General features: G+C 36.1%; 1 protein-coding gene across 1 annotated transcript; it reads left to right on the top strand.

Moving 5' to 3' along the window:
• Positions 1–7,588: 7,588 nt before the first annotated feature.
• On the top strand, positions 7,589–9,300 carry LOC131057407 (LOB domain-containing protein 1). Its single transcript, XM_057991582.1, has 2 exons — positions 7,589–7,909; positions 8,583–9,300. The coding sequence occupies exons 1-2, from the start codon at positions 7,730–7,732 to the stop codon at positions 8,943–8,945; spliced, it is 543 nt and encodes a 180-aa protein (XP_057847565.1). The 5' UTR covers positions 7,589–7,729; the 3' UTR covers positions 8,946–9,300.
• The last annotated feature ends 4,375 nt before the right edge of the window (positions 9,301–13,675 follow it).

The raw sequence follows: 13,675 nt of genomic DNA, 5'->3' as shown, positions 1-13,675 counted from the left end.
AGTTGATGGTGATTCAGGTACCATATGTGGTCCTCTATTTCCTCCACTATTAGGTCTCCTTTGATCCATGTTGGAGTGAGGTTGTCGCAAAGGTTGATTTTCCATTATTTGAGACATGTCAAAATCATGAGGTATCTTGGCTCCACTTTGTGCCATCATTTGTAAAAAGTATTGTCTATCCCTTCTCATTATTTCCTCAACCAATCGATTGAAATGGGGATTCATAATGGATTCTTCCACATCTACTGAATGTATGGAAAAGTTGTCCATATTGTCATTGTGTGTAGCATTGTTATTTATAGTGTCCCTGTTCTCAACATTTGGAATGTTTCTATAGGCATCCATGTCTAGTAATGTAGTATGATCAGAATTGAAAAAGATCTCATTGTCATACTCATAAGAACTCATGTTTACGGACTCTTGAGCATCTTTAGTTTCTCTCCTAGATTTTTGAAGACGGGTTTCAACCATGAACTAGGTATTGACCAAGATATGTGAGACTAGATGAAAAAATGGAAAGAGTATGGAAGACCAAGAGTTAGATGTAATGTAAATGAATCTGAGGTGTACTTGCAATGTCCAAAGTATAAGACCCAGTATGTATGTAGTAGAGTAGGTGTGACTTCCAAAGAGAGGATAGTTTCTCTTGATGAGGTAAGTTGACCTTGACTCTAAGTAAGACCAAATGAGACCCAAAGGTAAGAAACCTTGATGAGGGACCACTTAGCAAAGTGTTGTTGTATGTAGTGTGTTGACAAAGTATGATGAGGACAAGCAAGTGACCTTTTGACTCAAGTTTAGACAATTGTGAATGTAATGCTAAATGTGAAGCAATGATGGATTTTGTGAGACCCAAGGACAGGTTGAATGCTAGATGAAACCTTGGAGAAATGACCTAGGAAGCTCAAGAATTCTGAAACTGATTGTGTTTATTTGCTGGACTATAACAGTTTTTCAATTCTGGACACAGACGCGCCTGTATACTTCACAGAAGCGGTTTCCTGATGCAGATGTGGCTCTGTTTAACACAGATGCGTTTCTGAGATTTTTGCTTTTGCCAAGTGTAATGTTGACTGTTGGAACACAGACGTGATTCTGCCCTTCACAGACGCAGCTAGACAACACAGACGCTATTATGCCCGACACAGACGCGGTTTCCTGACGCAGACGCTATTATGTTCGACACGGACGCGTTTCTGTAAAATTTGTGCAATTTTTTTTCCAATCTGTGAAGTCGTTTTGTTATGACCAAATCTGACTGTTTGACTGTTTTTCGTGACAAGAGGACATAGTGTTGATGAAGACCCAATGTTTGCAAGTGTCTAGACTCAAAATGACTCCAAGAAAAGTGTGTTGTTTGATGTAAAAATGTTTTGCATACACTTCAAGACACAAAAGACACAATGTTTTGCTGTTTGGTCTTGAATGTTTTGAATGTTTAAAATAAGTCAAGCACAATTCTTATGGCTGGCCAAGACAATAGTTGTTGATCCCACATGGGGTTTTACCCTCGAGGCTACGCTATTCAGAGTGGATACTTAGATGCTTGACCTCACTGGCTCCACCCTCGGCACTCACTTCTCGGGTCAGCCAAGCATCAGTCCCCACAAAAACTCCCCATGGCAAACTTTGTATCTCTACTAAGAACTGTATGTGTGTGGGCCGCTACCAGAGGTCTGACCTCCTGCCCCAACAACTAGAAGGATTTGGGCTTCTAAAACAAAATGGTGCTAGTAAGAGCATTTGTTCGTGTGGCCATACATGCGACACTTTCAGCTCTGTAAATACAGAAGGCTCCCAGCCGGTAGGGGTTACACCCTACAACTGATCAAATAAATTTGATCAAACGGGTTTGTGGGGAGACATAGTGTTGGTATGAACTAATCAACACACGTTATTCATAGTTTTCACCATGAATACAGTTATTTATAGTAGTTTGGAAGAAGATGGCTTTTCTTTTGCTACCACTTGGGTCGTTCTCTTCTCACTAGTAGTCCTAATGACCACACGGGAAGACAGACCCTCTAAAGATTAAACAAAAAGAGCTTATTGCTCAAGACAGAAAAGACAATGATTCAATTTTAGTGCAAGTCTTTGCTAGTCTATGAAAACAAGGCACACAATAAATATCCAAAAACCCTTGCCAAGGACCTGCAACAAAGAGTTGTTAGTAGTTCGGATTGTTTCAAATAATCACCCCTTCCTGCAAGCACACAAGTTAGGTAAATTTTAAACCCAAAAGACTTTGTGAAAATAGGGGCCTTCAACCAAATGATTTAGCCTTCAAGACAAGCTGCACCAATTTTGTTAGCTAAATCTGAAAATGTTAGCTCAAAATAAACCAGATCTGAAACCCTAAATGCAAAAATCTGAAAAACTGAATCAATGTAAATCAAAAATTTTGAAACTGATAAACACAGACGCGGTTACCCTCAACACAGATGCGACTGGGTAACACAAACGCAGTTCTGTGAGACACAGACGCGGCTATAAAACATAGACGCGTCTTCCGGGCACAGATGCGGCCAAAACCAACGCAGACGCGACTTTACAACACAGACGCGTTTTCTGAAACCTGCAAAAAATAAAATAATGCCAGAGCATAGAAGCAGATCCAGATGTCGCAGACGCGCCAGAAAATCCCAAACGCGATCCGAAAGTACGCAGACGCGAAAATGTCAAAAATATTGTCGAAAACGTCAGATCTGCAACTTCAAAATACAAAAATCTGCAACAAGATGTTAAATGCAAAAGGGACAAGGGTCCCACCGGGCGTGCCAAAATGTATATGGTGAAAATGGATACAATAATAATAACGATATTGAAAGGCTAAATGAATTCAACCACCAAACCCTAGCCTAACAATCAACAAAGATCCACCATAACATATGAAGATTACCTAAGACAATGCAAATCAAATGAAATCACAAAGATTATACCATCACATGTCCAATAGGGTTTTGATCTCCATTCTTCCTATCTCCATTGATCTTGCTTGATATATTTGCTCTCAGATTTTATATGCACAAGAGCTCAACAAAGAACGGAATGTGGTTGCAAGTAGGATCGTAGTGTAGTCAATTGCATAAAAGATGATTAGCATGAATGATTCAGGTCATTGATTAGGGTTAGATAATGAAGGAAGCATCTCCTTATATAGAAGACACTATATGAAATGGAGGGATAAGATTGAGAGGTGTAAAAGGAGGTCGACTATGATTAGAGGGTATGTAAAAGAAATAATAAAATAATGAAAGGGGTAGATAGTGTATGAATTAAGAGATGAATGACATGTGTCATGGGTAGAAAAGGTTAAGGAATTAATTAAATAAATAAATATTTATTTAATTAATAGAAGAAGTGGGATAATTAAATAAATAAGAATATTTATTTAATTTAAGAAAATGATAATTTAAATAAATAAATGTATTTATTTAAATGAGAAATAAGGCTAGAAGAGGATAAATGAATTAATTAAATAAATAAAGATTTATTTAAATAATAGAAGAATTAGGCTAAAGTAATTAAATAAATAAAATATTTATTTAATTAGACATGACAATTTTGGGTGTCTACATCATGATTTAAGCTACATGATAAGCAAATTAAGCTAAAATGAGCATGATAACATTGCTAAAACTGATAAACTATAAGCTAGATGCCTATAATAACAATGCATAAGATGAGAATGAGATAGGATCAAATGATATGAAATTGGGACCCTTTGTGCTCCAAAATGAGGTCTATTTATAGGATTTTCCAAGGCTAGGGGTGAGTTGGCATGAATTAATGGTTGAGATTGATTTGAAGATATCAATGGTTAAATTGGAGGAGGTTGGCAAAGGGGGTTGGATTAAAGGGAACACTTAGTGACAAGTGTCACAAAGGTTCTAGAAGATGTTGGATGAAAGGGGACATGGGGGTAGGTAGAATGGGTTAGGTTTATTAATTGTTAGGTTAAGGAGTGGTAGAAGTTAGGAGAATTTGAATTTAGAAAGTCAAATAATAGGAAAAGGCTAATTAATCTCAACAACTCATTGATTTGATTTGTTTTAATTAATTAGGAGATTTAGAAGAAATGAATTTGGATGGAGGAATTAATTAATTAAAGGGGATGAAATGAAATGAACCTATTTAATAAATCCTTAGATTTATTAATAGGTAGATGAAAAGAGAAATTTAATCAAATTGCTTAGTGAATTTAATTAAATTGGGGAGGAGGATTAATTAAATAATTGCTTATTTAATTAATTATCTTCAGACCATTTTTAGGTGTATACAAGGGTTTCTTTTCCTTTTTTTCTTTTTGTCCTCTCTTCGGGCTAGCTTCAGAGCTCATAGGAAGAATCCGGCCAAGCACCCTATCCTTCATGAAGGGTTGCTTGTGTTAATTGATAATCATTTTCGGGCCCTTCCTGCCCCTTCTTCATATATCCCAACTTCTTCAGATGATAATACTAATGTTGGGGAGTCTGGGGATGAGGAATCTAGCTCGGATTTGGGGATGAGACTTTTTCTCCTCCTAAAAAAGATAAAATTGAGAATACTCCTAAAGCTAAACCTTTTTTTGGCAAGGGTAAGAAGGGTTCGAAGTAGGTTTTTATCTCCTCCTCTTCTACCTCTATTGGTAATGAGAACTCTTCTTCTGGTGTCCATAGGGGGAATTCTGAGAATAATGCGGTCAACAAGAGAATTAGCCTGGAGCCTGGGAGTCAGAATTATGAAATTCCCCCCTCATCTCTTCATAAGGAGACCATTAATACTACTAGGGTTGCAGTTCAGAAGGACCTTCATGCCAAGAGTGTTGAGCTTAATGATAAAAGGGGCGACTATGTGGACATCTTGGGTATGGCAAGAGACCATGTCATTGATAGTTTGTCTTTTTAAATGGCTCTTCCATGAAATCAAAGAGGTTAAAATTAACCAGAGGGCTATGCGTAGTAAGCTGGTAGCTATGCCCACCTCTACTTGTCAGGATAGACAGAGTGGTGACGGTCAATGGACCGAGGATGAGAAAAAATCTATTGTGGATTGTATCAATAGAGTTGTTGAAGGTATTGATCATATGAAGAAAGGTTTTGAAGATAGATTCACCCATGTTGAGGACAATTACAAGAAAATTTAGGCCACCCTCATGACCATTATGTCCAATAGTCATAGAATTGTCAAGCAAATAACTGATGCTATGAATATCATGGTGAATAATCTTGACAATGTTCAACATGACAAGATGCTGATTAATTTGGATGATGATAAAGACAAGACTTGGGGGGATTATGGCCCTTGTAAGCGGACTAGGGGGAATTTGAAAAAGAAAGCTGCTACCCAAAGAATGTACTACAAGCAGTTGAGGTTTGTTGCTAATAAAATGAGTCTTCTGGAGGTTGAGGTCGCTAAGACCCTTAAGAGCCTTATGCATTTTATGTTCTCTGTTTCTCTGGTTCCGTCTCTTTCTTGTTGTTGGTCTGTGGGTCGTTGCTAGTTTTTTCTTGCCCGTCTAGGTTTTTGGTGGTTCTTTGGTTGTCATATGTATTGTTCTATCTTCTATAACATGTTTTTTTGGGGTTTTGTTTTGATGTTTTGATTCTAAACCTTTTAGAATCTTCTATGTAAAGGGTTTTAGGGCCCCTTCAAAACCTATTTTTACCTTAATCCAAAACAAACATTTTTAAAATTAAATGCTAAATAATGAGGGTATCAGTTAGAGATACTCTATTAATTATATCACTCTAAATAGTGTAATGGGTTCATGAGGATGAAATAAAATATGGATTGCACAAAAATATGATTACAAGAGCATAATAGATTCATGAGTGCCATTTTTCATAAACCATGGAGAGTTTATTGTAAACATATCACATGACGAGGACAACAAGTGATCGAGAGTGTTGCATGATGAAAATGGTGAAAAAAGTGTGAGAAAGATTCCCCTAATCACATAGTTTCATAAATAAAAATGATGGTTTTTTGAATTAAACACTAAATAATGAGGGTATCAAAATATACATATTCTATTGAGTATCTCACCTTAAAAAGGGTAATAGGGTCATGTGAATGAAAAGTTGGACAAATTGCTTAATGACATGGTCAAAATATATGATTACTAGAGTAGAATAGATTCATGAGTACCATTATCTGCAAATTGAAAGGAGAAATGATAGCTTGATGTTACCTGCAACCATGGAGAGTATCCAATAAGCAGTTCACATGATGGAGACTATAGTTGGCCAAGCATGGCAAATAATCCCCTAATTGGACCTCAAATGAATATAGAGTGGCTTTAATGAGGAGTGCATTGTGGGCCAATTTATATTGTTGACGTGATAGTTGGAACAATGAAACAACACACCTTGAATTTTATACATTTATAAAGCACACAATAACTAGGGTGCCTATGTATGGATATTAGATGTCGTCTAAATGACCACTTTTTTGAACTTTGTGGACATAACAAATCCTCTCACATTTGTCATGACTACCCAAAAATTGCAACAACAACTTTAAACTCTTTAATCCTTTATGAAGAAACCCTAATTTTTTTGGTCAAAATCTAGTGTACAGTTTAGAAATTTAAGATGCACAAATTTAAGGTAGGCAATTACTGAATCCTTTTTCCCAGAAGAAAAATAAATATATAGAAATAAATAAAACAAATGCAATCATAAATATCTCTAGAAGATTCATGAAAGAGGACTAAAAATGCAACACCAACATTTATGTGATTATGATGTAAGAGTTTAGGTGCCAAAACCAACATGTGAAAGAAATATAAAATTGTAACACAAATAAATTATAATAATGATTCAAGAGATTAAAGAGCTTTTTGATCAAATGATCAAGGATCAAATTAACTCATAATAAATGAACTGCAATTGTCTCATTATATAGAGGTCTTAATACATCCAAAAACTTATAAAAACTTATCATACTAAATTTATTAATTCATAATGAATAAACTACAATTGTCTTATTATATAGAAGTCTTAAATACATCCAAAAATTTCTAAAAACTTATCATAATGAATGAACTATAATTATCTTATTATGTAGAGATCTTAGGTACATTCAAAAACTTCTAGACTTATCATACAAAATTTACATTATAAATAAAACAAAAACTAAACAACTATAATAAAAAAAAATTAGATATTCCAATAAAACCATCAAGTCAACCGGCAAAAATCCCACCCGTTTCCGTGGGGTTGCCGTGTCTTCCCAAACTGACAGCTTTGTGACGTTCTCACCAACCAGAAAATAATAGGTAAGACGTGCGCATTGAAGTTTGGGACTCATTTCATAATGTTAGGTACTGTCAGGTACTCTCCTCTCTTCATCTATCACATACACTCTGCTCTTATCTATGCCATACCTCTGCCGATCTTTCCTTACTCTCAGAGATGAGAGTCAATACATTGAAAGTCAACGTACTTCACTGGAAGAAACGAGACAAAAAATTTGCGACTTCCAGCGCCGTTTTATCTGACGATGTTTTGTTGACTTTATGACATCGATCTACAGTGTACAAACATATCTGGAGACGGCATGGTGGCACTGCACTGTCCCCAAATATCTAGCTTTGTTTACAACAGATAACATCATGGCATACATTTTCTTGGTGATAAGAAAAGTAGGTTTAGAGGGCTAGCTGTTTTATTCAATGGTGCTCAAGTAATTTTGCTTCATGCTCCATTGCAGACGCCTCTCTTGTGTGTAATAAAACGTAGTTGTTATGCAGATGGCGGATAGAAATGGACGGCAGACGACGTCTCCTTGTGCAGCATGCAAGCTGTTAAGAAGACGATGCACAGAAACCTGTGTGCTCGCTCCTTTCTTTCCACAGAATGATCCCCAGCGATTTGCAGACGCTCACAGGGTGTTCGGAGCAAGTAATATTGTTAAAATGATTGAGGTAAACAATTTTTTCCTTATTGAACAGTGTAACCCAAACCGTGATGCAAAAATACTGAGAGATTTAGTTATTTATTATTGATATCAGATTTCCACAATTCATAGAGCATTGTTGTTTTAATATTTCAGATCAGGATGTTAGGGATTTGTAGAGTAAAAAGTTGGTTTTCTATCATTTTGATGATAGATCATGGAGTGTGATTTTTTTTTTTGCTTTCTATCATTTTCATGATGGATCATGGAGTGTGATCCAAGATGTTGATACAGAAACTTGCACACGTGTAATCCAAAAAATAACAATGACCCATACTTTAGTTATTTTTAGAAAGGGATTAAATTGTTTGTTAGTTTTTGTATCAATGTTTAGGATGATAGAAAGCTGTAAAGTAAAAAACTTACTCTCTATCATCTTGATAATGGATCATGGAGGGTGATCTGTTTTTGTCCTCTATCATCTTCATGATGGATCATGGAATGTGATTTATTTTTGTTATCTATCATCTTGACAATGAGTTTCCGAAACGATGATGCAAAAACTTGCACCCAATTTAATTAAAAAAAACAACAACAGTCTAAAATTAGTTATTTTCAGAACAATATTAAATGATTTCCATGGACTATGGAAACGTCATGTCTGCTGATCTTTCCCATCTTATATGTTGAAACATTTGCAGGACATTCCAATGGACAAGAGAGCGGATGGCGTTAGCAGTATGGTATATGAGGCAAGAGCAAGGCTGAGAGACCCTGTGTATGGATGTGCAGGAACGGTTTGGCAGCTGCAGCAACAGGTATCCAAGTTGCAATCAGAAAAGGCCATGTTGCAGGCAGAGCTTCTCCACATGCATTTGCAACAGGCCAATCTGGCTGCTCTAATCATGGATAGAGAGCAACCATTGTCCACATCGTTTGAGAGCTTTTCTGCGTCACACAATAAGATTTTTCTTCAAGGGCACACTAGTCATTCCCCTCTGTACAAGGATGGTTCAGATGAACAAGATCCACATTTGGATGCTTGCGACCCCCTCTGGAAATAGTGATAAGATACATGTTTTACAAAAGGCTTACAAATATATCACATTATGTTCAATAGGAAATGTAAAATTAAATCTGGTATGAAAGAGCATGAAGGCTTATAGGATCTATGGAACAAAAACTTGTATAGATGATCCATGTTCAAATTCTACAAATAGCTTGTTTTAGCAAGGGCTATAGTCAACATACTGTAAATTTCTCACCAAACACCCCAGTTTGATGTTTCAGTATGGATTTAGAAATACATGTAAATGATCTGTGATCACAGTTTCCTTCTTGTCTTTGAATGTGCATTCTATTGATGCTGTGTTTTTGAAATTGTTTTTCTTAATATAAACTACAACTTATTTAGAAGGGAAACTCAATTATGTTGAGTATACCGTAGAATTTGATGCCTGTGATTCCCAGTTTGTCTTTGTCTGCAAATCATGAACGTCCTTTGTTTGTTTATATTTTTAATCATTTTCAAATGGGTCATTTAAGAGTTTTTCAGATGACTATAATAGTAGATTTCCCATTAAACTGACTATTCATGGAGATTTATAGATTTTAATGTGCTAGTTTTCTTATTAGTGCTGTTGAACACAAAAGTCCAGATAAAAATTAGCGAGCAGCTATGTGAAATAATCAAATAATCAAATTTGCAATATTCATAATATTAGAGAGCTTCTAGAATGTTGAAAAAAATATAATAAGTTCCCAAAAACTGAAGTTATGAACCATTATTTATTTGATCATTCCTTTTTGTAGAGGGATGATTGGGCAGTTGATCTTATTCCTCTACTGTTTTTTAAAAAGTTGGATTGAGCAATCTGTATTGATCTCTCCACTGCATTTACATACTGTCAGGAAAAATAAAACCAAAAATTAATAACAGTTATGAACGTGGAGAACGGGATGAATGTGGATCATTCCCTATAAGTTGTCTGAACAACTTTAATGGACACCACAAAAATGTTTGGTGCAGTCCCATGTACTCGTTCTTTCCACAACATCATGCGAAAAGAATGATAAAATTAATAATAACGACGATGAATGAAGAACTAATTTTAAGCTACGTAATTCTATGACAGGATAGAATTCTATCACATAATGTTCTATCATAATACTAAACCGGTAATGAGAAGAAACACTATTACTCTCTTGTTCTTAGATTATAGTAAAGGTAAAATTTGTCAAAGATGAAATGTCTAAGAGTTTTTTCTTTGTTCAAAGATCATTTGTAATAAAACAAATAGAGATCACAGAAATAATTAGAAGGGATAACTCTTTCAAAACTAAGAGAAATCTATTAAAATGAATACAAACAAATTATAAAAATATTTATAAACAGTTTTACTTATTCTTGTTGGAGTAATTGAGGGAAATCTTGGGATTGTTAGAAGTGGAGGAGTATTGAGAGATGATCATGGTAGGTTAACTTCAGCAGTGGCACCCCCTTTGGATATTAAGATCAATCACTTTACTATAATGTCCCTTTTTCCTTAGTACACAGACATTCACGAGGTTGGCCTATTATATGACCCTCATAGGCCAAGGAGTTGATAAGGGGGTTAACTTGGCAGCTACTTATGGCTTCACATTCTTATTTTACATAATTTTATGGTGAGATAATGAATTCTCACGTATGGTGTCACGTGTGCACTTTATATTATAATAATATTTTAATATTTCCTAAAGTGTAAATTATTAATTATTTAAGAGAGGAGCAATTAAATATTATTAAATTGGAATCTTCTAGAAGGAGGTCGATCCTTGTATGGAAAAGAATAAATAGGGGAGAAGCCTCATGGGTTGATCATCGGTTATTTGACATCTTCTATTGTGTTTAGACTTGTGGAGCCAAGGGTTTCTACAAACTTGATCATTGGGAATAGAACCTCCCTTTGATTTGCATAACTGGGGTGGTGAGCTAGAGATCCACTGAGGCATTGCAGCTGAGAGTGAAGGATATCTCAGTCCTTCATATTTGTGCTTATTGATTTTTCATGGCATCTTCATGGTAGATGACTTGGAGATTATTCAGCTCATTGCTATTTTTGATACTAATGTGCATCTATTCATTTGAGGAGACAAGGTGAACCCTCTAGTTGTATTTTGGAGGTGAATTGAAGTGAATTTAGGTTGCAGCAAAATCGCACCAGTCAGCTATATTCCACGATTTTTCTTATATCATCATTGTGATGCAATGGTTTCCTCCTAGATTGGGATGCCCACCTTTGAGGAGTTCAATAGTGGTATTCATGGCTTGAAAGGAGTCTAAGGAGCTATCAATGATTAATTACTATCATTTACATTTGCAACAGGGGTGATTTGGAGAAATAATTCGATTTGGCTAAGGGGAGGCTCAAGGTGGAAAGACATTGCTTGCTTCTTCATTCATGGACCTAGGCGCTACATTCTAGGTTCTTTTGGCTTTGAGATTTCATTATATTTTCAGTTTGTGTGAATGTATTCATGGCTGCCACATGTACTCAAACATTCTAAAAATTGTTTGTTATTAGCCAAGAGTCTTGGCTCTAATTTAGACATTTGTAATAAGTTGTATTCTATTAAAGGGAGTTATAAGGTTGCATTTAGTCTATATGTTGTTACATGATTGTATGCCAACTGTTTGTCAAAATATTAGTCAGTTGTAGGTGTACATTTTCTACATTATGATTCATGTATTTGCATCAGAACAATTGCACATTCATCCTAGAGGGTTATCTTCTTGTTCAGAAGCTTTTTGCAAGTCATCTTTGATTGTTAATCAAAGTTAATGCTATCAAAACAATTTTGAAGTATTATATCAGTCAGAACTGCATAACACGCAAGATTATACAGCTATCCAAAATTGCATAACATGCAGGTTATACAGTCTGCAATCTAGAACAATAGGTTATTAGAAAATTGTTTGTCAATAATCCCTACACTTTCAGTTTTATATGAGCAGGGGACATTACAGTGGTATCAGAGCTATCATCCTTCTATCCTATGTTTATGAGTGCAAGAGAAGTTAGGTATTATAACAGGGAACAACGGAGATAGTAGTACTAAAATCCACAAGTGCCCGAAGTTGACACATTTTTCAGAGGCTTTAAGAGAAAGGGAAATAGAAAAAACATTTCAAAGTATGGTTGAGGAAGACAAGGATGCAAGAATTGAGAGAAAATTTGACACCGTGCTTGACATGATGTCACATTGGGAGCAATGAAAATAATAAGAACAATGATGGGGAAAGGTTTGTACACCATGCTGAAAACACTAGAGGATTAGCCTCTAGGCCTCTCTTTCCCACCCTCACACCAAGAGGAGAACAACCACAGGTAGTTGTAGCTGTTCCATTTGGTGACGAAGAAAGACAAGCATACATGGAATATAGTTCTTTACCACTAGATTTGAGAGAGCAATGGACCTTTGATCAATTCATGAATCAAATAGATAGAAGGAATGGTGGAAGGAATGATCATTACACTCCACCCAGGACTGATTATAAGTAAGCACTCGGTAAGATTACAATGCCTTATTTTTATGGCAGTAACAAGTGTACAAGTAGGGCATGGGTGCAAAAATTTGACAATTATTTATCACTAAGACCAATACCTAAAGAGGATGCAATAAGGTTTGCTACATTACATCTTGAAGGGGCTTCTAATGAATGGTGGTACCATGGGTTGGTTACTCTTGGTCACAACCTCATTACTATATGATAGGGAGGTTCTCACAAAAGAGTTGCAATTTGGTTTGTAGATTAGAAAGTTAGGAAGAGTTGTCATAGTGGGCTTCCATGTTTGATTTCACCATGCTCTTCTCTTGAATCAATTTTGACACCTAAACTCTTTTGGGAAACTCTCTACCAACTATTTTGCTCAAATTACTCAAGATCAAGGCTAGAACTCACTAGAGTAAGTTCAACCACCAAGATGCCAAAATCTTTAACCTAAATTTGTAGGGGACTAGGAGGATGCTGAGATGGTGTAACAACTCCTAACATGCGGTTTTGTGGCTTATTTCCCTTCATTTCTTCATCGCTTTCACAAGTTCCTATTTATAAGGCTTAGTAGCCCTATGAGCCCCTTTTAGCCCTACCTTCATGGTTTTTTCTCAATTGCTCAAAAAAATTCCAAAAGAGCTCCTATAATATTTAGTGATTCGAATACCCTTTTGGACATTCTTTGAGATTTAGGAGGTTTGATTGTCTGACACGTCCGTACAGGTATGGCCCCCAAAATGGCTCTTTTTAAGGGTTTAAGGATTAAGAGCTTTCTCCAATAGGGTTTACTGATCTCCACACCCTATCACACCTCCATACTCACACTGAGGCTCTAATAGAAAACCATCTTCCATGCCAAACACTTGGCTCAATCACATTTGATCATCCCTGCAAGTAATAATGCAAACAATAGTCATGTTCCCTAGTCGAGCTATGGCAGAGCTCGCCTAGGTCATGATAGCAAATTTCTTCAATGCAACTTCCAGGACACTAAAATGAATATTTACACTGTACACAGGCTCCATGACTTGAATGCCAAGGGCCATTGAGAAAACACAATGGGAGTTCAAGTTGGAGCCATCCCTAGGGTCTTAATCCCTTTGCTCAGTCCGAGAGCAGTGCAAACAAGAAAATTTTCAAACACAACACTAAACCTATACAAAGAAGGAGTACAAGTACTTCTAAAGAACCACAAGAATGAATCATAAGCCACCATGAAAGAACAGTGCCAAGATCAATCCATCTAGTACAGACTGT

The sequence above is a fragment of the Cryptomeria japonica genome, chromosome 7 (assembly GCF_030272615.1).
Source record: "Cryptomeria japonica chromosome 7, Sugi_1.0, whole genome shotgun sequence".
In the NCBI taxonomy this organism is placed as follows: domain Eukaryota; kingdom Viridiplantae; phylum Streptophyta; class Pinopsida; order Cupressales; family Cupressaceae; genus Cryptomeria; species Cryptomeria japonica.
Note: the sequence above shows the minus strand (reverse complement) of the source record. Positions and strands in the feature narration are given on the sequence as shown.